General features: G+C 44.1%; 1 protein-coding gene across 1 annotated transcript in view; it reads right to left on the bottom strand.

Annotated features, from left to right (window-relative positions):
• dock1 (dedicator of cytokinesis 1) overlaps positions 1-24,975 on the bottom strand; it is a 149,884-nt gene that overhangs the window by 110,605 nt on the left and 14,304 nt on the right. The window contains exons 4-19 of the mRNA XM_076093943.1: positions 24,804-24,859; positions 24,501-24,597; positions 23,696-23,844; positions 23,040-23,175; positions 22,063-22,220; positions 20,700-20,781; positions 20,019-20,154; positions 18,650-18,722; positions 16,863-16,942; positions 14,223-14,348; positions 13,744-13,868; positions 9,991-10,089; positions 9,054-9,126; positions 6,110-6,213; positions 5,579-5,762; positions 319-416 (exon numbers count right to left, since the gene is read on the bottom strand). Coding sequence (XP_075950058.1) covers positions 319-416; positions 5,579-5,762; positions 6,110-6,213; positions 9,054-9,126; positions 9,991-10,089; positions 13,744-13,868; positions 14,223-14,348; positions 16,863-16,942; positions 18,650-18,722; positions 20,019-20,154; positions 20,700-20,781; positions 22,063-22,220; positions 23,040-23,175; positions 23,696-23,844; positions 24,501-24,597; positions 24,804-24,859 — 1,776 coding nt within the window. The remainder of the gene's footprint in view (positions 1-318; positions 417-5,578; positions 5,763-6,109; positions 6,214-9,053; positions 9,127-9,990; positions 10,090-13,743; positions 13,869-14,222; positions 14,349-16,862; positions 16,943-18,649; positions 18,723-20,018; positions 20,155-20,699; positions 20,782-22,062; positions 22,221-23,039; positions 23,176-23,695; positions 23,845-24,500; positions 24,598-24,803; positions 24,860-24,975) is intronic.

Raw genomic sequence — 24,975 nt, 5'->3', positions numbered from 1 at the left:
CCTCCCTCCTTAGCAAACCTGTTCCCTCCGACAGTGAAATCATTTGTGAAACTGCTGCCAAGAAGCTGTAACCTTCAGGAAACACTGAGGATTGTGACTGCCTTTGTTTTAATGTCGCCAGCTGTTGAGGTATATATTTTGTATTTGTTTTGTTGACCTGGTGGGAGGAAGTCCATTTCCAAGGATACAACAGTTAAAAACAGATTGTGAGTTAAGATAGTTAGTTTTTTTGGCTCCTGCTTTGAAGGCACTGACTCAACGTTAAAACAAAGACGACAGCGTAGTCGGCGCATTGCAGGATGACTTTCGCCCTCTGACCTTGACGACCTCGCCGCCTTCCACCTTCATCAGCTGACGAAGGTTCTGCTGCAGCAGGCTGGTGTTGGAGCGCCACTTCAGCAGGCCAAGTAAGTCCACTGAAACAAACAAACAAGCAAACAAAAAAAGCCATTACCACAAAGCGCAGCGCGATGCTCATCCTGCCAATGGTAATACAGCGTGAAGAGAGATTGAGAGGCAGCGAGAAATGACAATTAAGGTTGAACATTTGAATTTAATGAGTGTTGTGGGGCCATTTGTTTGAGATGTCACAAGTCAGTTAGTGAATTTCCTAAACGTGGCGTAAGTCATTCTATCAGATCTCTTACTTTAATCATGGAAAATTAATTTAGTCATGAGAGGATGAGTCATGGCGCGATTAATCACGCTCAAGGGAGCGCTCGATCAGACCACCTTTGGCAGATTATCAAATTGGGAGTCTCAAAATGTCCATTTGTTAAGGGATGGTTAGCGCCAGCGCGCTAAACCAAGTCAGATCTTTTCTAAAGTTAAAACACATTGGATTAATAATGAATGAATCAACTAATCGACCCAGCTATAGACCAGTGCAGATATAGCGGATTCATGGTGTTTATTAGCCAAGCCTACGTAGAAAAAGCAGCTGAACGTCTCCCTCTTTCTGCTCGCCGATCAAGCATGGCGAGACAGTGATGTACGTCTATCACCTGCAAACCTGAGGGCTCAGTCACAAGACCCCGTCTAAAATAAGCAGGGATCCCCCTCCCCAAGGATATACGCGTTTGAAAACTGTAGGCGTAGCCGCTCAGAGAGACAAATGTAATGAAATGAGAATAAATCATCAATGCTGTTAGAGGTCACGCCGTCTGCAACACGTGGGACAGTGAGGCAGGGTGTGCGCGAGATGTGGTTTGCGTGGAAGTGCCTGCGACAAACAATATCTTGCTTGGGAACGGATGGATGTCTTCGTAGGCCGAATTCAAAAGCTACAAAACTGGCAGATGGAGAGTGGTGGAATAATCAATTCCGGGAAAGTAGGTTACATCATAATGCAAAAAAACCTTAGTATTAGCATTCAAATGTTTGTTTTCGGTGCAACTGCCTGACAAGAGCATTTTTGCTCATTTTTAACAAGCAAACACAACCACTAAGTGGTCATAATAGCGTGTTCTTTTTTTCTTTAACAGTTACAGCCTTGTATTTGGTTACAAGTTTAAAAGTGCAGGGTTTTTAAACACAGCGATTTTACACAGTATAAACATTACTTCTCTATCCTAAAACTATCTTTTATTAAAATATTTTCCCAGCTTTGCTGCCATTAGATCTGTGCTGCTCCTCCAGCATTCGTTTAGTGAAGCACACTGCAAATACCCAGGGACGAGCCAGCAGCCACTTCACACGAGCTCCCAGCGCTGGGAGACCGCATGCATAAATCTATCTTAATTAATAAAAAAAGAAGAGTGTCTCATCTCAGATGTGGGGATCAGGGATGAGGTGTCATGTGTACGAAGCAAGCAGTCTGTTGCAAGGGGCATTCAAAGTACTGTTCTCTCCCCCCCACCCCCAAAACGTCCTGCCTGAGTAAGTCTTGTGAAATGTCATGTGGGCAACCAGTTAGCCTGAGGTGAACATGAATTTAGTTATAGACAAACGTAAGGGCTGCAATTAATGTTTATTATTGATGAATATGTTGATTATTTTTTTTACAATGAATCAATCCATTATTTGTTCTATAAACAGCAAAACATCTGAAATTCCACAGAACCCAAAAAGCTAATTTTGAGGTGGCAGTGGCTCAGGAGAAAGACAGGGCTGTCAAACTAATAGCTGGGTGCTTTGGACTAAAGGGTTAGGGGTTAGGGTAGCAATGGTCTCAATGGTCAGGCCTCTATAACTTAACAGTCCATTTACCATTGTCTGATCAACACCCCAAAAACAACCTGGTTCATTTACAGACTATCACAGCCTCATGTTCAGTTTGGTATTGTTATATTATCTTTAATATCACAATCCAAATCAAAGCCATAATAACATGAACTACTCTTTACCAGCACAGGCTTATGGTGAGCAGGCTTATGGAGAACAAAGATCAAACTGGTTTGTAATTAAGGATTCCTAAGTCTGTTAAAGTGATTCAAAATCGCCTTTATATCCGCGTAATAAAAACCGATCGTCAATCATCCCTTCGGTCGTCGATATATGCTCCAATCGCCGAGAAGGGGCGTCTAAAATTGAAGACGATGAATCAGAATAGAAGGAAAAAGGAAGTGAGTGAGTGAGTGAGTGAAGGTTTTAAAAGAGCCTCCAGGTTTTAATAACGCAGGCAGACACAGTCGGAGAGAGAGATTGGCTCTGCATTGATTAATTAAAAGAACTCAAACCTTTTCCTAGAGCTTTGGCGTGGGATGACAACCCATGGGAGACATACATGCACGCATGCACGCACCTCACTGTTTAATCAAACTCAGTGTGCAGTGCCGACGAAGCGTCCTGATCCCCAAGCGCCTACTGGGGCCTTGCAAATTAGCACCGCATAGTGCCAGGTAAATATCAGCAGAGGAGCCGCTCTACCGGACTGAATCTTCTCACCAGGACACACGCTGCTGCCAGTCGCTCGCACGCAGGGAAAAAGGGAAAGTGTAGAAAGGATATGCGAAGTGGACAATGGGGAGAGGAAATGGTGATTGATTGTCTTGTTGATGTTAAATACTGTACATCTACAGTTGAGACAAGGGTTTGAGCTACTGACACGACTTCCCCATCTACTGTAATCGGATTGGGCGGGTTCTGCTTCTGTAACTGAAGCTGCCGACATCACCACCCACTGAGCCGAGTAGGAGGCCACACACGACTCCATTTAAATGACAATTTACACCGCAGACTAAACTTAATCACAAAAACGGTAACAACACACAACGTCCTCCTCTTTCACGCAGTAGAATGTAATATACGCTGCAACAAAAGTCTCCCCTCGAATCGATCTAACCAAGGCCTGTTCGGGGTTCTGCAGTGACCTCATTTCTGTGGCTTTATGAGCGTTTATCGTGCACGTTATCTGGGCCACATCTAGGAATGAAACAATGAAAAATCTACTTTTTCCTCCGAATTCAAGTCTCTATTGGACAGCAACGATTTTCCACGAGGTCACATGAGTATGTGGCTGGTAGAGAGAAGATTTGTTACGGAAGAAGATTGATGCAGACAGCTGTTCCCTCTTTGCTCAAAGCCACCGATGAAAATCCAGCGTTTCTAGAATATCTGCGGCGCATCAAGATCAACAACCGTGTATGTATTTCAATATTACAAGAGGTGCTGAGATGGTTCCATAAATGCAAGAGGCACGTTTTTTGCAACTCCCGATTATGGAGTTTATAACCTCATATACTTTGTCTCTCATATTCACATTAGAAAAGCAACAATGGCTCGCCTCTGTTAACGGATGTACTCGCTTGTACAGTTATTTGCTTAGATCTAGGAAAGCAGAAAACACATTGATAAAACAAAGTAAAAGGGAGCAACAAACACAAGCTGACACACACGATCACAGAGCTTTTAAACAAACCTCCAGGTGGGCCAAACCTTTCTGGAACCCCTGTTGTAAACATGAATTGTGGTTAACACATTAAAACTACTGGATTAACTTTGACCTATTGTATTTGCTGTAATGTGGATGCATAGTTTTCCGTGCAGTGAGAGAGTGTGCTTGCTTTCAGATAGAGTGGTTTGGATAGTCTGGCTGAACGTTAAAGCGATGTTTTCATGTTGCTAGTTCATTTTGGTGTCAAGTTGTAATAAGATGTAATTATCCTTTAGTACAATTTAAAACTTTAAGAGGACTTTAGTGTATTTAACAGACCACAAGTTGCCGATCTTCTCTGGCCTTACTTTACTTTGCAATACCACCTGTTCCTGAAGGGAAAATCTAAATATTCAAAAGGATTATATCATATTTTGCACATGAATAAAGTGAACAGGTTTGTAGTGCTTCTTTTTACAGGGATATACAAGGATTATTCAGAGAGCGCTCTGATACTACAAACGGACCGCAAAGACCTCGGCCACACAAAACATCAATTTGCTTCAAAGTTCAAGCGTATCCTTTCATGGTGCCCTTGTCAGACTAATTAAAATGATCTTTGTGTTACCACGAACAAAAGCATAAGGGCACGAGGAACTTTGTATTCAAACAGGTCAACAGGCCAACCGCAGGCCAACTTTGACTGGAAATTAATTGTTTTGCTTGCCCAAAGCAAAACAATTAATTTCCAGTCAAAGTTGGCCTGCGGTGAATCTGTCCCTTCTTCGTTCTCGCCCTCTCTCAGGCTGTGGCTAAAAAGCACAGAGAGGAAAGAGGAAGCTTTCATTTACGCTCCAATTAAAATGTTGACTCAGTCCTGCGTACCAAAAAAGAACAAAGAAGCAAGCGCAGAGGAAAGCCACGCAGACATTTAGGATGGCTCTGTTTAGAGTAACTGTGAAATCACAGCTAGGAGCATTTGACCGCTCACACGCAGCTTTACACACAATGCGCACCGAGACAACCGCAATGTTAACACAGTGTGCAAATACCAACACGTCCAAGAGGGTTTACAGTAATGTCTGTTGGGATTTGTAAACATGTATAAAGGCTGGGGGAACAAAAGAGGCCAAAATCCTTAATCCATTTACCACAGGGCAGAGATGGGTATTTCCTTAGCTTAATAAGTGTCGATCTTCGCAGCACCCTGGGAAATTACTCTGCCAGACTGACAAAACAGTAAACAGAGCAGAGATGGACTGACTGGCACTGACTCATAGAAGGGAGTTATGTAAGAGAAAGTAGGTCAGGAGGAGAAGAAGATAGAGACAACCCTTGGGCGAGGGCAAACGTCCAACATGTGCACACGCGTAAAGACAGGGTGGAAGGAGCTTCGGACAGCAGGGGTCCCGAGTCCTACTTTAAGTGATATATGGTTAGTGCGCACAGATAATCCATCCTTCAAAGTCAGAAGCTGTGGCCCAGAGCTGGTTTCAAATATCCAGGGTCTACTCGGCTAAAATACATTGAAAAAATATGTTTTTCTTAAGTACAATTGAAAATGATAACTGCTGGAATACTAGTTTCTCTGTCTGCCAATAAGCATACGTTTACAGGTGTTAGGACAAGTTAGCGTTGTGTTTCTTGTACACCTGTACAGATTAGGAGTGTGTCTTCAGAAAGGCACTTTGTAGAGACAAAAAGAAAAGACAAAAGAAAGAGAAAACTAGGCAAATGCAAAGTGTGAAGCATAGAAGCTGTTACCGTTCTGTGTGAGCTTGGTGGAGCAGACCAGCGTGGAGATCTGGAAGGAGTCCTTGCTGATGGAACAGTTGCCCAGGTTCTGGGAGTTTTTCCCCGTGGTGGAGTAGCCCTTCTCCTCCATCTCCATCTTTGTGGCGGGAAGGCTCAAGTACAGAGAGGAGTCCTCCAACTTCTTTGCTTCTGCCTGGTTTTCCAGGAAAAGACAAGTGAAATCCATATCTATCCCCCATCTCTTTTATGTTTTTTTCTATACTTTAAAGGATGTTTTACTGCTAAAGGTATCGTTATACAAGGAATTTTAATTGGAAAGTTGTTAATTTGCGGGGGTGGATGCGTACCAACCACACAATTCTCCATCGAAGGCAAAGAAGCTATTATTACGGCAACTACTAATGAGACTTTTTCAACTCGGACTCATATCTGTGGTCACGAGGGCCGGCTCGACAGACACAGTAGGCAGCCAGTAACAAACATACCAGAACACCACAGGCGGACATCTAACGGTGTTGTTATGGGCTACTTCACATTTACCTTGTACACGATGAGATCATGCTCGCCGTCCCTCAGAGTCGTCCCATCATACCTCATCAACTTCACGAAAGACAGAGCGAATATCTTCTCCGATTTGTCTTTGGCTGCGGGAGGAAGAAAAGAAAACGCATGAGGAAGACTAAAAAAAACAGCCGTTTTGGAGGAGATGATACATTCCTTTCCTGTTTATTTAAAAAAAGTGTACTTTTGCTTTTTGTAAATATTTGCAAATACTCCAAATCATGTCATGTGTTCACATCAAAAGTGTGCCTCTTAGAGTCTATTGCAGTGAACCGTGCTGCGAGGTGGACTTTACAACAAATCATTAAGAAGCTAGCAGACAAATAAAAAACAGATAATCCCAAATGTAAATCTCAGGATAACAGGCTCTGAGTCAGCTCCTGAGAGGGCTCCCGAGCCCAACAACATACTGTCCCCTTCTGATCTCTGTGTTAACGCTGCGACTGTATCTGTACATAAGTTATCTATTTTGACTGCCTTAAGAGCACTGGGTGCGAATGAATTGTGCAAGGCGAAGAGAGCAAGTGGGAGGTGCAATGATAGAAATTATTAAATTACAAGGCGATAAATGCAGCATCTGAGCGATCATAACAACGATTGATTCGATCATAAACATGTGATTTGTAAAAGAAAGGAACACTTCTCTCTAGACAGCTCTTTGCTGACATTGAAGCCACAAGGTTTGGATTAAGATTCCCTGTGTGTCCACTTCCTCTTTGCATATGAATAAACACTTGCACCTGATCTCAGGGCTGTTTGTGTAATCCATCTAGGGCGAAGAAAAAGATGCTCATTGCTCACGTGTGCTTGCACACACACGTGTACGACGGTGTTTGGAACTGTTGAGGGGAAGCGCTGCATAAACGAGCCTCGAGAGTTATGACTTTGTCCTGTAACCAAGCGTCTGGAGAGGCCAACATATATCATCATTGTGGATCAACCAGCTCAGATTTACGTGCAGGGAGACGTGACTCATCGAAGTATCTCACGCATTCTATCTGCATAAATCCCCTCATTGGTTTGCTGCCTGCAGCCTCGCCGGTGAAGAACACCTCTAAGGTGGCCTGTCAGTTCAGATTTATGTTGTGTGTGTGTACTGTGCCACATTTTAAAGACTCCCCTCTACCCCGCTCACCAGGCAGTTTAGCACACAATGACGGATGAAACAGAAGTGAAAAGACGGCGGTGATCTCTTCCAGCCACGGCGGCATCTGTGATATCAGTCATCAGCCTGATGAGGCCATGACAATGCTTGAGTGGTAGTCTGATAAACACCGGCCTGATTTTGAACCAGGGGGGGTTTGAGGGGTACCGAGCACACAGGCTCTAGTTGTGGCCTCGATGAGCAGCTCTGTCACTCTACGAAGTCCAGTGCAAAGCTAGTAGCTGCGGAGGAAGCAGGAAGGACACAAGCAGATGGCGGCAGAGGCGGACAACTGAAAGGACTTCTTTAACAGACCATCTCTGCTCTGCTGCAAACGCTCTTCATATGGAGAGAGATTAATACCCCCCTATTTCCTGGAAAAGTACTTTGCCGGGAGTATGCAGGCAATATATTTTAAGGTACTGTGAAATCTGCATTCAAAGATTAATATCACGGAGGATGTAATTACACAATAGGTAATGGGTCAGGGTTTGCACATGTAAACATCCTAGCTTCAGGAACCTACATTTGACTTAATTCTCCGGTTTTGGTAACATTCATTTTACACATCGATATGAAAGTCTGACACGTGGTGATGGAGAGGAGAAGCTAAAATCCAGCGGAGTGGTATATGCAACAGATTCTAGAGCAGAAATCCAAAAGGCAACTCTGTGCAGGAAAAACCAAGTGGCTTGATGCCTGCACAGATGCAGCCAATCAGAAACTTGGAAGCTAGATTCATGTGTACAGGGATATGAATGACCAGGTGTTCCATGTCCTATGATGGGATACAAGTGTCAACACTCTCACCGACAGGGAAATAAAAGGCATACACCATGTTCAAATATATCTAATCCAGCCAATACACGTTTCCAACTCATCCCTCTTCTTGTCAATTGTCAGGGACAAGTTAAAGTTCGGCAGCATGAGCATGCCCCCCCCCCCCCCAGTCCCAGAGTCACTTGAGGTGAGCCAGTTTCTAAAGCAACCATTACAGCAGGATAACAGCAAGTCACAGAGTTTCAAAGGCATGCCTCGTAACAGCATTAGTCCCCGTAGAAGCAAGGTGCCAAGCATGACAAGAAGGCTCTCCAAGTGGATTATAAGCCAGCACTGAGCTCTGAGACCTGGCCATTTCCTCCAAACCACCTGCATGTCGGCGAGAGGCAAACAGAGCTGAAGGATTTTGGAACTGGAGGATGACGGCAGCTGCAGATTGCTTTACTAAGGGAAAGGTATACCTTCGCATGCTGACATCCTCCCAGTTCTGCTTTGCCTTCCGTGCGCTATGAGCCGATTGTTTAATACACCTGTCATGGCTCCCTTTACCCCACTGAAATCCTTTTCCCTGCACACGCTCCTGCTGCTGGAGGGATGGCCTCGCCATGTAGCCGGCAGATGGGACGGCAGGGCTGCCAGTACCAGGCTTCCCTGCCCTCCACACCCCCAGGATTAGAAAGGGTGTTCAAAAACAGAAGGAGATACAACACTGGCTGCGTTCAGCCCGACACTGGTCCCAACAAACAACCGGGTCCCCTCGGGCATTTTTCACATCCCAGCTGTAGCCTCTGACAAGCCGCTTCATGATGCTGCTTTGTGCAGGGGCAAGCTAATACCTCTGATGAATGTGACAAAGGGTGAGCTTCGGAGTATTTATCACCGGGTAACACATCTGCTCGGATTGGATATCTTCCACTATTTTTTGCAGCCAATTAGCAGCCAATTGTGCAGCTGTTCATCGGCAAAACTGATTACTCAGACGCTGACATTTGTACTCACAGTCCTGCGATGAGCGGTGGCGAAAGGTGAACCGCAAGTGGCTCCGGTTCACGTCCTCTATAGGGATAGCAACCTGAGTTGAAGGACAGAAAGGGACCGTGTGAGACATCTACACCCATGAAGCCGCACTCACAAAGCAGATGTTTCAGGACACGCCGGGACACGGGAGCAGAATGCGCCTCAAATTCTAGACTTTCATACTATATAGAAACTATTTAGAACCAATGGAAAGTAGGATGGTTTGCAACAGAGTGAGACTAACGTCGTCCCGTTGTCGATAGAAAATGCATATTGGGACAAACAGATCTTCCCGCCTCTGGGACAAAAAGGAGCTAACAGCTAATGGAGCGAAACACACAGCAGGACTGAGAGTTTCTGTTCGGGGGAACACGAGGCGTTAAGCAGTGAACTGCAGCATTTACTCCTGTTCTGTAATGAAATACACTGCGGAGGTCATTTGCACTTTGATAACAAAATGTTTATAAGTGATTTACATAAACTAAATATACAACAATAAGACACAGCAGTTCACTCAGATATGACTATTTTTAAACCCATCCTGGTAATCCTGTATCTTTCAGCGTGACTTTTCTCTATAGCGCTAGCAAAACTAATATATTTATTTATTTCCTCAACATTTTAATGTTCTTATTATGCCACCAGCAACTATAGGTGATAGCAACAAAGTAAAGAAACAACATTTTGATTTGGGATGGTTTTCGCGGGACGGCTAACATTGTTTTTCAGGACGGTTCTGGAGAACTGGTTTGCAAAATGGTTACTTGTGATGTAAAGTACATGTGATTTGTAGTAAATGAGCTAAAAATATAAAACACATGAATCAATAACTTTTTGTTCTATACATTTATTTTGCCACCACATTAACCATCTAATCTATTGTTTGGATTAATATTCACCACTGCAGAGAGTGACACACCTTTATTGTTTCAAACCAGCGTGACTGCTTCACTTGGTAGTAGATGACAGACTTGTACTCATTGATGCCCTCATCTCCAGCTCCAGGGAAGATCACACTCTAGATAGCGAGAAAGAAAAGACACAAAGCAAGTTATCAAACAATACCACTGATTTATACGGTTATACTGGCATGGCTGTAAGTTTGTTCTAAGTGGCAAAATCATGATGGTTGAGTTATTAGAACTGTCAAACCATTAGCACACCTGCAGCATGTGGAAGAATGGCAAGCACTTATTTCATAAAATATAGTCCCTGGGGCACAGAGCTTATCTAGTAGTGGCCTTTAAAAGTCTGGATGTAGTTAATGCATGCACAACCTGCCTGTTGGCTGCCAATCTCATGACAGCATTGTGGAAATAAGAAATAAATTAGAAATAAATTATTTAAGGAGGCGCTGTGGCTCTCATGCGGTGAGAAGTGGAGGGAAGCCAGGCGAAGGGAAGCAGACCAGCTGGTGCGGATGGAACCAGCCATGTAAATTGGTCTTCCTAGTGGGTCTCCCCTGAGTTTCTACAACGGGTCAGGGTGCGTATGTAAAATACTACGCGTCCCATGGGGGATTTGGCACGAGGGCTGGAGTGACAGCAGAGGGCACGCATGCCTCGTTTTCTATCAATCCGCACTCAGCCAGCCTACCTCTTTCCTCCCACTACTCCAGCTGACTCCCTGGCCATGGTGCTGCTAAAATACTCCAACACTAATCGCTTCTGACAACCAGCAATTATGAGGAATAACAGGCCCCGTCTCCCCCAGTCACGCCGAGCAGATCTAGGGGGGGGGGGGGGGGGGGGGGGCAGGTGCTAGCTCTTGTAACACTTCCCCTTAACTAAAAGGCCAGGATTCATGACAGCCTCAGATTTTGGAGAGACGAAGAGGGGAAAGTGGTCGAGGTCTAGCCGCAGGTGAGCGGGGTTTTCGTGGAGGTGGGTGCTAATATGTCGGGGTGATAAGTCACTGTCCAGCCTCTCTTTACACAGCATCACAAATCCTTTTCGAGACAGAGGAAGGATGACTAAATTCAGAGGCAGAAAGAGACCAGAGAAGAATGGTTGAGATAAGAGGGCTGAGACCGAGACGGAAACATCCAGAGAGAAAGACACAAAAGGGTAAACCTTGCCTCAATGAGAGGAATTTCATTTTGCTATTAACAAGTGCCTCGTGTATGGAGGCGTCTTTAAGAGGCTGGATGAAAACAAAACCGACCTAAGTTTAAGGTGAATTCAAGAGAAAGTTTCTCTTATCAAAGATCGCACTGAAAGAGCTTCAGACGTTAAAATGTGAAAGTTGTCTCTCATCTCAGAAACAGAATTTCCTGCATGCCAATTAAACTCCAGGAAGGAAGAGGAAGAATTAGACCAATTAGCCCTGATCCCCGGAGAACCAAACAGATGACACTGAGCATCTCTGTGAGAAGCTGCAAGACAAGATGTTGACTGACGGGAGCTGCAGGGACACATGGCCATGATACCAGTAGATGTGATCAATGTCCCGTCATCACTGTTGACGGCTGTCACTAACTCAAATCGTTGCTTCGCAAAGGCCCCGACAGTCTTTAAATACACAGTCAATATGTTCCATTGACACCGACTGAAAAGTGTTTTTTATCTGCGTTTGTGAAACATTTCTAAAAGATTTGTCCATGTAATGTAGTAAAAATGATAGCACAAACTAAACATCCAAAAATAATCACAATGAGACTACTTATCTAGCAATGACAAAACCAAGCTGTGTCTCTATTGTCATATATTTCCTGTACCATCTGACAGAAGCCCGGGTCATCACTGCTATTTGCTACTTCAGAACTATATTTACATTATAATCACCACTGATCCTTACACTTCCCATGCCTGCCGGGCCAAATCACACACGCAGCCTCTCAATTTAAGACTAATGTGTATAATTGAGGCAGCTACGGGGTAATAGCGCTCTCCTCTGATTGGCTATTTGCGGGAGGCCTCCCCATAACCACCGATGTCTCATCTCAATTCACTTCTCCATCATCAGTCCTTGTAACTTACCCTCTCACTCCAAGTACACAGGCCTGCTGAGTGCCATAACAGCAATAGGACCCTTAGCGAGCCTTGCAAGAAAATATCAGGTATACCGTAAAGCTACAACGAGGAACTTTCATGTTGTGTCAATTTTGTCAGTCCCTGTGGACAAAAGCAGTAGTGTTTCAAAGATGCCAGACTCCCTTGAGAAAACCTCTCATTTTACTGCAGCAGGGTCTGACAGTCTACCCTATGCAGTCCTTGTTCTGGTTTCCCCGTGCCCCCCTTCCATCCATTAAGTCCAGCAATACGGCCTGGGCCTCCAGCAGCGTGGTGTCTGTGTTGGCTCCCAGCTGCCGGGTGTGGTGCTCTCCTCCTCCCACCGGAGCTCCACCTATACAGGGCTAAAGAGGCAGCAAAGATTTGGGTCTGTCGGCGGTTAGCTGGTCGCTGCCGGAGGCCCAACTGGAGTTTGAGCTGAAGGAGTTTCTGGGGAACCAGCACGACGTAAATCGTTTCAGACTTGATGTAAGGCATTTAGAATAACTACATGGAAATAGCCAATACTCGTTTGCTTATGTTGGTCATATAGAGGCATCAGTTTGAAATTGAGACGGTTTCATAACCAGTTCAAAGTTCCATTTGCATTAATTTTAACTTAATGCAAACTATTACAAGATCTCTACAAACTGTGGCCCCAAAATCAAGACAAGAGTTGAATCAAAAGTCTCAAAATCAAAAACGGTACATTCACAGACACGTGAGCACACACTCACTCCCTCCTACAAACTCCTCATGTCCGACTCCTCTAAAGCTCTCATATCCCCCATTAACTGATGCCCTCAGCAGAACACGAGCTCAAGTCCAGCAGGGGGTGATTATAATTAAGCATCAGAGAAAGGGGGTCACTGGTTCGAGACTCTAGATAAGACAAAGGCTTTATCAGTACATTATGACACTGATGGGCTGGCACAAGATTCAAAAGGAAACCGTACTCGGAGTTAAAAGGTCCATGAAACATGCCCCAAGTTGCAAATTGGCAGTCGCCACAATGATTAATGTTCAAATCTTTTGTTGATTTTCTAGAGACGTTCAATGCAATTAATGGTATTAAGCTGCAAACCTAGACGCCAGACTTTCCTATCAATGCCTACAAGGTATGACTGAAATTTGAATAATTAATTGCTGACCACAAAAATAAACATAATTAAATGATTGCTGTGCTGCTTAAACTTTCATCCACATAAATATTTAACAAACGAATAGACAGGGGAGACAATGATCCTTCCAAAAGTCATTATTTCACCAGAAGGGAAAAGCTGATTTCTCTCTCATCACTTTAAGCTTTTAAACTATGCTGCCTATATTTCCTGTCCGCATGCTTGGGTCTGGAACCGACTCCGACAGTGAATTAAGTAGATTCCTGCGGTGGTGAGCCGAATGTAATGCCAGTCAATCAACCACAAAGCACCAATATTGCATTCTGTCATTTTTGACGGGTGGCAAAGGGGTACAGTCTGGCCTGTGTATCACACTGCTTTATAGGAGTCCTGGTCAGTTAAGCAGCGTGCTGAGCTGTGTGAGATTAAAGAAAGCCCGTTAAATCACAGACTGTCTGAGAGAGCGATCGGCTAGAGCACTTCTGTGTCCAGAATGTAGAGAATGAGCTGAACCCCAGGTGAAATACCAAATGGGTATAAGTTAACATTCCTCAGCCGTACCTCCAGTTTCTTGCCGTCCTCGTCGTAAACGGACATGATCACCTCGATATTTTTGGGCTTGGTCTTGCTCCCCTTGTCAAAATCCCCGAGAGCCAGAGTCACGTAGATGTCGTTTCGCACATCACCTTTAAGAAACAGAGACAAGCAGGTCAGATGGGAGGAAATCCTCACTTTTAAAGGTTTTCCAGCGCTCATGGTTCACACCCTTCTGAATACATATAATAATATTGCTGCATAACTCATTACATCGTAGGTGGGATGTCTGGCACCATATACTTCTTGGGTGAGTTCAGTCCATTAAATAACTAATGTCTTCATCAAACCTTGATGAAGTATATGTCCTTTTCTCTCCAACTCACATTTTCTAAAATAGCAGCTATTAATTCTAATTCACTTTCTGAATGAATGATTCAGCAAATCAAATAAGTAATACAAAACGTTCAGAGACAGGCAGCAATGGTAGAGCTTTTTAAAAGCACCTGGCATGATGATCTCAGGAAAGCCCATCTTGCGAGCCACAGCCGTTGATCGGTCCACCAGGTGAGGGAAGTCCTTCCTTATCTGATGGATGTCTCCAGGAAGCAGCTTCAGAGTCACCCACAGGCCTGGTGATGAATTCAACGTAAAGAGGTGAGGGGCCGAGATAACGTCAGGAGAAGACAATGTGAGAGCAAACCGCCCCGGGAAAATACTGAAAAGAGATTTATCCTCCGTCAGAGTGACATCTAACGGCTCGAGGGCAAGACACTAAATAACAGCTACCTTCGGGGATGTGATTAGGAAAGCATGACCACATCTACAAAATCCATACCTGGGGACATCAAGGAGTTATGAAAAAATCACAACAAAATATTTAATTCATGTGTTGAGCCTTGATGCTGGTTTGACATCTACAATACCACCTGTATATACGAGCACATTGTATCTCCTTTGTGGACGACTCTTTTTGTTCTGATCAGACAGCCACACAGACCTTGGATCAAATAAAAGTGCAAATTCTGAGCACCAACACTGGAAGGGGAAAAACAAGTACATGTTTTTCCCAAAACAAACAGACCCTTTGTGCCCAAATTTAAATAAATAAATAAATTTTCTTTTTCTACTGCCAAATTTATAATAATGTCTGCAATGCCTCAGACTTCGTCTTTCGGCCCTTTTCTATTTTAATATGAGATTAAATGACACTTATTGTAGAATATATAAATCGTGCAGTTATTCCCAGACTTATATAATTGGTCTTGGAAAGACCTGACAGTGCAAAGCTTGAGAAGAAACCTCTTTGGCTCTGAATAATTCTGAAACAAAGGGCCTTCGGGGAGCTTTCATGGGTCATATTTCCTAACAATTTAACACCAGTGGCAGCCCCGCTTTTCTCCCGGTTGAGAGTAAAGCTTCTTTTCTGCAGACACTGCACGGTGTGCCAGCTTCAGCTCTGTAACCACACTCACTCTTAATATTCTCTCAGGATAAACAAAGCAGCGTAGGCAGCGTAGGGTGTGTGGGGGGGTGGGGGGTCCAATTAAAGAAGTCATCCTGTAGTGTGCCCCTTCACAGGCCACCAAAGTGAGTGGTGTCTGTGAACCCTGAGGCTTTATTCACTTTCGCTTTACAGGACCCACATTGTTATGAGTGACACATCCCTCACTAGCCGAGCTGGAAGCCTTTTGATACGCGAGCGCGGCCGAAACAGCTGCTCGGCTGCTCTTCCCAGTGGGGGTCGGAGCAGATCTGACATTTATCCAAGTACATCTTCATGGGGCATGACAATACTGTGGAGGCTGTGATGTTGTTGCCCCCCCCCCCCCCCCCACAGCACAAATCCCTTAGCTGGCTAAATGTTGTTCTTCTTCTAACCACGGATAACTTAAGATCCAGTCTTTGCAGAAGACTCACCGGCTTAATTAACAGCTGGATTACTTACATCTTGTAGTCATGGTGATGGGGGCAACTATTTATAGTACGAGCAGTTATGTATGGTGTGAGCTCTCAACGAAGAATTATGTTCTTATTAGCACAATGAACACTTTCAACTCCCTGCCAGTAAATTGGGGTTAATGGTACGTTGTATGGACATGTCTAAAATGAAGCATTACAGATAATGAGCAGTACAGTACGATGGTCATGTAGGTTAAATATAAAATTAACCTCTAAGCTTAATTAGAATCCCTCCTTGTAAGGATTGGGAAATATTTTGAAGAGATGACAACTTTTTTTTCTACATAGATAATAGGTGCAATGCTGTTAAAATGAATGTCAATGTCGAGAGTAACCAGAGAAAAGCCGGAGGAAAGAGCGCACTCACAATTACAAACGTGTTTTCTAAAAAAGAAATATGCCAAAACACAGATTTATAGAATTAAAAACAGGGAGCTTGCATCATCGTTATGAGTGTGTGGCTTCCCCCTTCTTAAAGGGAATCTTTGGTATTTTTCAACTTGGACCCTAAGAGACGGGGACAACAATTAATAATATTGGTCGAGTACTCGGGGCAACTTCTCATCATCAATTTACATCCAATAAAAGTGCTTGTTTTTGCCTCCGACGAGCTCCGATTGTTATTACAAGATTACGACAAGGACCCTTCAGAGAAATAAAACATTTTTCTTTACCTTTCGCTTGATCCGGTCTCTTGGTTATTATCGTGTCATGTGACTTGTTGCCAGAAGACAACGGTGGAAAAGTGAGTGAGAGTTGGGGGGTGGGGGAGGAGTGTCGGTACAGAAAGCGTAGCTAAGTTTATCTAAAAAGATCTTTAAGGGTGTGACTGATATTTAGCTGATTTCGACAATGTGGATGCAAGACGTCTCCGAGCGAGACTTGTTTGGACACAATAACAAACGAGGAAAGGTAAAAACAAATTCTCATTTCTCTTTAGGGTTATTCCCGTAATGTTGTCAGACACTTAATATAACAATCTGAGCCGGTCAGTGGCAGAAACAAGCGCTTTAGTGGACGTACACCGACGGTGAGAAGTTGCTCCCAGCGATTACACTGCAGCCCGGTTGGCTGTTGTGATCTGTTGTGGCCTGAGTAGGACACACATTTTATTGCTAAAAGTCTGATCGTAGTAACAGTTTCCTCCTTGGCCCTGGTTCTCGTGTCTGAACCTTACACTGTACCTTGGCCCTTGTGATTGACTTCTTTGGCGGTGATAACTTTGTTGATGACCGTCTGGAGGAAGTCGTTCTCCCCCGCCACCCTGGGTGAAAAACGGGAGATGTTCAGCTGCTTGTGGCGAATGGCGTCATCCAACGCTAGCCTGCAGTATGCACACGACAGGCAAACAACGCAGAGAAGAAGGAGAGAGAGAGAGAGAGGAGGACGACAAGGAGGAAGAGCGGGGCAAAAGAGCCACAAAGTGATGGAGTTGAGGAGGGAGAGTGGGATGAAAGATATACGGGGAGACAGAGAGAGAGAGAGACACAACGAAGAGTGATGCGAATACCGTGACAGACACAAAGCCGCTTCTTAACAGTTAGCAGGGAGGCAGGATGGGTGATGGAAGAAACACACAGAGAAATCATCATTTAGGAAATGATGCCCTGTCAGCGTTTATAGTGCCACTGGAGCGGTGGGAAGCTTGAGCTGTACCCCATCCGAAACTAACATTCCCACGCTGCTTCAGTGAGAGAGCAAATGTAAAATATGACATCATGTTTTGTCCTCCAGGGGGCTTCAGGTGTAGATAACACCAAACTGATTGAGCAGAGTGAAGTACAGAGCATAAGGAAGTAGCAGGTGTGATCTGGGAACACGTGTGTGGCAGCTGTGAGAGGACTGTGTGCAGTGGGCGGGGACGCCATCTGCAGTAGAGAGGAGGACTCTAAACAAGCAGAAGAAGTAGAGGATGGAGGAGAAGACAGCGGTGATGGCAGCATGGAGGAAGCCGTAAAGGATCTCTGTCAATCAGGCTGTCTTCAGTGCCTCCAAACTCGAATCCAAAACCGATCCAAGCACGGAAGTAGACTGACGGACAGGAGAGGTTTGTACAAAATCCTCACATTCGAGAAGCTTCAATCAGAGGATGTTTGCATTGAATGGTTGAAATCATTAGTCAATTGTTAGCCAATTGATTTCTGTCAATCAGCTAATTGATCATTTCAGCACAATGGGAACTTTTGCTACAAATGCATTATCTAAATGAAAGTTGGTTTGATTCCAGACAACATGCCGGAGAAGAGCTCAACTCAGACTTAAGATGGAGTGTCCGGGACAAACGAGAACAACAAACTATTTCAGCAAGATTTCGACCCATCTAGTCCAATACTGACAGCCATTTCCATTTCTGTTTGGATGCCAGGAGTCTATCCAAATGACATCACTGCGTCATACCGCTGCTAAATGGCTCCAACACTTCCTGCCTCTGCTGGCCTTGAAAACACACACTGTAATGGGCGGTGGAACTGCCATTTCAAAACTCCATCAGTCAAAATGTAGTGGTATATATATTCACACTTGTAGAACCTGTTCTTCTCCTCACGCTGGAAGGCTCTAATTCCCATGATTTATGCTCACAGATAAAACTGTTAAGCGAGGTGATCTGCCAGCTAAACTGCCTGAATCTGAAGCCTTTCCAATTATGCAGGAAATCACGTTAAGGAAAAGGTTACTCTGGCTCTGTGCGCAGTCCTACGAGAATGGCAGCAGTTAATGAGATTGCCTTAATTGAGTCAGCAGAGAATAGGCGAGCGTGCACCGTCTTAAAACGTTTGCTAATCAGGTGTCAAGAATTTAAGACATAAAAAAAATGAGTTAACAACTACGTCTCTGACATACTGTACATACTCATAATAATGTAAATAAGTGTAAAAGCAGAACTATTTCCGCTTTTATGCAACATCATCCCAAGCTTAAAGGAACTCTATGTGTGAATGATTTATTTTTTGCTGCTGAATAATCCACTTACGGCTGAAATGGGATAAAGTGCTGCTTGTCTTCATCGTCCATTTTGCCCGTTATGATGTCAGTGACATCCATTACTGTGGAAGAACAAGGAGAGAGGGTTAAAACATTCTGAGGCATGTAGAGCGTAGCATGGCTGTGAAAGAGATAGAGACGCATCAGGGGGTGAAAGCAGCCAATGTTGGCTCTTCTTCACGAGCACTAATTAAGGCAGATGCAAGGCTACGAGACACATTTAATGTGCAATTGTGAAGAACAGTTTAAAGAGTAACTTAACATGCCCAGACAACCTTGTTTTGTTGACCTCCGGTGTTTGAACTTCTGACCTTGCTGCAGTACGTGTGTACTGGTACGCTGGTCTAACGCAAGCCTGGCGACCCGCCTCGTGTGCGACGGTGAGTATGAAGTTACGGGTTACGTTATAGCGCTGAATGTAGCAGTACAGTGTGTGTACAGTTTATTTGTCTGTGGACGAAATGCTTCTACTTCTCAAGACCCAAGCCAAGTCGCCGTGTCTTAAAGTTCTGGTAAAGAAGTTTAGCCCCAAAGGTAGCAACAACTTCGGCCCAGAGTGGACCAGCTATTCCCATTGAAGTGGGGTGATGTTACACCGAACACAAGATGCATAAACACTTTTGATATTTGCCAGGCATGCAAATTCAGGGATTGAATTTACCCAAAAATGAACTTTGACCAGCGAAGCCGGACACCAAAACAGGAAACGCATTCTTGAATCGGCTCCAACTGAATTGGCTGAGAGGCGGAGCAAATACTCACAGTGACTGGAGCTGATTTGACAGCACCTTCACTCTATTACCCTACAGGCCAGATGTCAGCCATATAAAGCCCGTGATAACGGTGTCTTAAAAAGAGTAAATCTCAAAAATCAGGCTTTCCGTCATGCTGTGTACTGTGGCAATGATGATGATGCCTAAAGATAAGCCGTCATAAATCAGGCTGTCGTTTACCTTCTCTCTAGTGGCAGTGGGAAAAAGACACTGAAAGAGGGGTATCGTGTTCTCTGCTGGACAACTGTGGGCAAAACGCCAATTTAATTAGTTTACGTCTGGCAGCTTGCCAACAGGAGATAAATCAAACTAATTATTTTTTCCACTTTAGCTAGATATCGGTGAATTTTTGCCCAAATACATTTACTCATCTGGGCAAAGACTTACAATACTTTGAAGTATCCTAGTACCTCTCTTATCCGATCTCATGCACAAAGGCATATTTGTGCAGAGTCACAACTACGAAGTTTTAAGATTATCAGTGTTTTTAAAAAGGTGACCTCCGACAACAGCAACACAACTCGTACTTTGCAGCTCTTTTTGGAAGAACAGGTCATCGCTGTGACTCTGTGTCGACCGCTTTACCTGCCACTCCGAAGGGTCTTCTGAGTCCTGCCGTCAGCTTCTTGGTGTTGTTGTCTTTTAGCTCCATGCGCCCCACTCTGACAATCTGACACACAAAGCTGATCTTCTCTCTCTTCAGGTCTTCACTGCCCAAGTCCTGAGGCGGGGAAAAGAAGAAAAGTTAGGACAATACTGCTGATGCGGTTGCCTTTAGAGTCAATAACATGGACTCCTACTTTAGGCAGACGAATCAAAAACTATTACAACCCGGTTGTATATTTGCCCTTTTGTTCAGGCTACAGCAACGCTAGGGTGCACAACTGATCGATTAATGGCACCTTCTTGGGTGGAGATGAGTTTGTATAAAAGGGGAAACTTTTCATCACAAATTGCTTCAGAAACATCTGGGATTGTGTCCACAGATTCATTTCCTGTGGGCGATACATTCCAAAACTAGCAAAGTGCTCCCAGTGGGTGCACGCTGACCCTTCCGCCCTTGGGCTTCCATTAGACAGAGGTGACTGCCTTGGTAAATACATATGGCGAGCCAAGCTCTTTCTGAGAGAGCTTAACAAATACAGGCTCTGCAAACAGGCTCCCACATGCCTCATGACATGGCTGAATAAACAGTGGGCTACCACATGCGAGCGTGCACATACACACACACACAGAGATGACACACATACAAGCAAACGCACTCACCGTGAAGACGGCCCGCAGGTTATGAAGCTGGTCTATGTCTTTCACCAGACCTGAACTTGACCATTTCACCAGGTAGTTTTCACTGTGAGGGAGAGATCACAGAAACGAAGCATGGATTGTCATTACAATCTGTCCCAGCGTTGAAACACCTATGATGCGGTGAATTAACAACTACATCTTCCTTCAAAAGCTAAGGAAGCTTGAATTTGAATCCAGACGAAGAGAAACATTCCGCAGCCGAGCTGCTCTACTTGTGATAATTTGCTGACACAATCCTATAAACAATAGCAAATCCCTGGGAAGCAGACTGCACTTGTTCTGGTCGTGTGTGTGTGTGTGTGTGTGTGTGTGTGTGTGTGTGTGTGTGTGTGTGTGTGAGTGAGTTTCCAAGTGTCTGTCAGTGTTTGTACTGGGGCTGTATCGAATCCTTTGCCGATTCTTTTATTTATTTTTTTGCATGTCTATTCATTCAGTTTAAACCCAGTATTTCTGCACAGTTGCAGTTAAAGATTAGGTTAAACTAATATTATCACTATTATAAGTAGGATACTACTGTATGATTACATTCCAGTGGTGGCTGGGTATGATCCAAATATTTCCAACAACTTCAAAGAAAAAGGATGATGAATGTAATCATTTTCAAAATTCCCAGCATGTATTTATCTGAGGAAAATATTCTGCTTCAATCCATATTTGTTGGCGTTTAGCCTTTCTAAAACCGTTTGCTCCTCCACACACACCAGTATTAACGAGGAGGGCTGACAGCAATCCAATGGCACCATGAATTACATTTATACAACAATAACAAAAAATCTATTTTTATTTGTTTTTAGGATGAGGAGATCATAAAATAACAGATATTGGAAGCAAAACTCAATAGAAGCTTTGAATGTAAGAAAAAAATGACATTCGACACAGCCCTGGTCTGTACTGAGTAAGTACATCAAAAACAATCTCGACATCATCTGGTCCATACGGGGCATTCGTTTCAGTCTTGTGTACATGAAGGGAACATCTAAACCATCCCTCAATGTAAAAATACCAGCTGTGTTCGAGTTTGTGTCACGATTGCTATGAATAGAATCTCGACTGCGTGAGCGACGTCAAATACAGAACACGGGTGCATAGTTCAGACCGTGGTTCAAGTCACAACGTGCATCATCTTTCAAATGTTCCCCTGGCAACACAGAAACTTGGAATTCAATTGTCAGTGCAATAACAGAGGTAAAAGGTTAAAACCGAAATATAGCACAGGCCATAAAAACCCGATGCTTAGTCGGAACTTTGTATGTGAATGTAATTGAGTGAAAAAAGGGGGGGGGGGAAGAGAGAGCGGTGAGTGAATAAGCACACATGGGTTCACCTGATGAACTTGGACTCCACCGGGTCGTAGAGTGACATGAGCACCTCCGCGTCCTCGCCGATCTTACACACCACATTCTTCAGAGTCACGAAGAGGGCAAACGATGGTGTGGAGGCAAACTTTGCTTGCCTGGTCAGATCGATATTCTGCTTCTGAGACTGTCGGAGGGAAACAGAAATATTGCATTCAATATCTGGCACTCTTCCACAGCTTTCTGTCACATGCGGGTAGACTTTGGGCCTGTGGAGTTTAAACAATGAGCCCGGGGGGAAAGACCCAAGGATCCCTGGGACAACATCAGCGTATAAAGAAGGAGATTCTGTGTGCAGGTGGGGTGAGCAACTGCACACCGAATAATTGAATGTCAGCCACTGCCTCTGTGCTTTAATGAAATTTCAAAAAGCTAAATTTAACTCTTTAAAAAAAAAAAAAAAAAAAAAAAATAAAACCTGTTCATAAAAATCCGCTTGATCTCCAGAAATGCATCTGCAGTAAACGGTGGGACTCCTTGGACGCCCTTCAGAAATAAGCTGGGGCCACGTCATTAATATTTATCACGTTGACCTGGACACTCTCTTATTGGCCATGCATATGCAATAAGGACCTCTGGATGACAAGGTCACATAAGATGAGACCACATAACTGCAGGCCACTTGGCGTCTGACACTCCCACATACTGCCAACTGACATTCAGGCGAGGGATGCCACCGATACGCCAAGTAAAATAGACGGGGAGTTTGGCGGAGTTCCTGACTTTCTGATGAAGCAGTCAAGCGTCGTTTTGTAGCAGCAGTGGCCCCATTTCCCCCACTGTTAAACTGAAGTTGGGTCAAAACTCCATCATGTCCATTCACACTGTGTGCTAATGTGCTTTTACTTATTTTTGTTACACTGGATAGCTTAGATAAAGACCGGCGTTTAGTTGCAGGTGTAAAGATGGCGTGCAAGAAGCAGGACCAGGTCCTTTCTATCTCTACCTTCTCTTCTTCAATCCGGTCCTCGATTTGTTTGGAGGCCGCCTCGTGTGCTCTGAACAGGCTGACGGTGCTGGTGAGCTCTGGGTCCAGTATGTTTCCATCTTTGTCTCTGACCACCAGATCGAGATCCAAGTACCTAGCATAGAAATGGCGGAGGGTTAACGAGCACCAGAACCAATATGAAAACATACGGCAGAATACCTAAAGAAAAGTTCCCCTACTTTGCGCAACTCTTTCTTCTATGGAGGGTGTAAACGCAGACAACAGCATGCTGCCAAGATCTAGTCAATATATTTCATCAACTCATGACTTCCTGCTTCTGCAGAGGCAATCCCATTTCTCTACCTGGCCAAAGGTTTAAAGTTTCATCACAGGAGGAGAATGGAGCTTCACGATTTTCATCTCCAACAGATTTTCTAGGCACACTGCAGTCACAGCAAGAGCTGTCATTTCATGATGGAATACAGTTCGGTTTGCTGAAGCAAAACCCCTCCAGGTTGTCCTCAAGCTAAGTGATGAGCTGTCATTTTCTATTGACTGACACTGCTGACCTATTCCAACAAGAGTCATTTTCCCGGATAGATCTGGTGATAAAGGGATATAAGCTGTGGGGAGGCGAGGACACGGCTCAAAGCCTCTGAAGACTAGATCCTCACTTGTTGCCGTAGTCTATCTTGGAGGTGACTTTCTGTTTGAGCTCGGCGAGCTCGTCCTGCGGTAGGGTGCCGGACAGGATCTGGGAACGCCATTCGATGAGGCTGTAGATCATGTCACGGACAGAGTTGAACATCTCACGTTTGTCCCCCTGAAAGCGGAGACAGACGGGTGAACATGTGCGCAGCTTTGAACATCCATGTGCTCGTGTGTCTGAACTGTTGACTGGCAAGAGGACATGTTGACGCCGGTAGGTCAGGCATCTCATCAGCAGCAGGTACAGGCCAATGTAGGTGAACAAAGCTCTTAATTATTAAGAGCCGGTGGAATTACCTCGGGAAAGATTCAACCAAAATAATTTGCCGGTCAGAGCCTGACCAATACTGCAATTTTTAAGGCCAATACTTTTGACTGTAAAATGTGTGAAAACACTTATAAATCATTTTTAGTGTTGTTGTGTTAAGATATGCATAACACATTTGTTTCAATTTATAAAGTATTTTTTTTAAATACTAATAATTCAATCTCGATAAAAAACTACTTTAAATAAAATGAATCATTACAAATAACCACTTTAAATAAAATGTATTAATTAACTCAAATTAAGAAAACAGGAGTCAAATACATAGCATTTAAGCCTATAAACATGAATATATAACTTTATTTTTAATAAACAGTATATTTCTGTATACGATGCCTTATCACACACACTCATCTTTTCACATGAGAGTGTGTGTGTGTGTGTGTGTGTGTGTGTGTGCGTGTGTGTGTGTGTGTTTCCACTTGGGTTTGGACAGCCATGCTTACCACATATAAGTCCCTCCATATTGTCGCCCACTCCCGCAGCGTGGTGGTAACCTCCTGAACCAGGGGCAGCTCAGTGGGAATGACCGTCTCCTTTTGCCTGCGGTGACGGTGAATACATTTCAAACACTTTTCCTCTCCACATGGAGACACCGTCTGTATCAAACGTGTTGCCTGTTTGTTGAAATCCTTTAGTTGTAACTGGTTTAGTTATCAACAAATATGTGTTCCTCAAGGTTATCAGCTGAATCAAGGACTTTGAAGTTGAAAAATAAATCTGAGAAGTGAAAGTGGAGAAGTACTAACCCACTGCCCTCGACTGTGGCCTCTTTCAGGTGGATATAACAAGCAGGAAATACGCCCTAGAAGAGGAAGAGATCACAACGCAAACGGCATTATAGCAGAACCGGGACAGAAGTTGAACACTAAAAACTGAAGCCGTAAAGAGCAAACGGACATGAGTGTGTGTGTGAAAACG

Source organism: Anarhichas minor, unplaced genomic scaffold (assembly GCF_050575085.1).
Source record: "Anarhichas minor isolate MPS153535 unplaced genomic scaffold, ASM5057508v1 ptg000017l, whole genome shotgun sequence".
Classification (NCBI taxonomy): domain Eukaryota; kingdom Metazoa; phylum Chordata; class Actinopteri; order Perciformes; family Anarhichadidae; genus Anarhichas; species Anarhichas minor.
The sequence above is the reverse complement of the archived record's forward strand: the minus strand, read 5'-3'. Positions and strand labels throughout refer to the sequence as shown.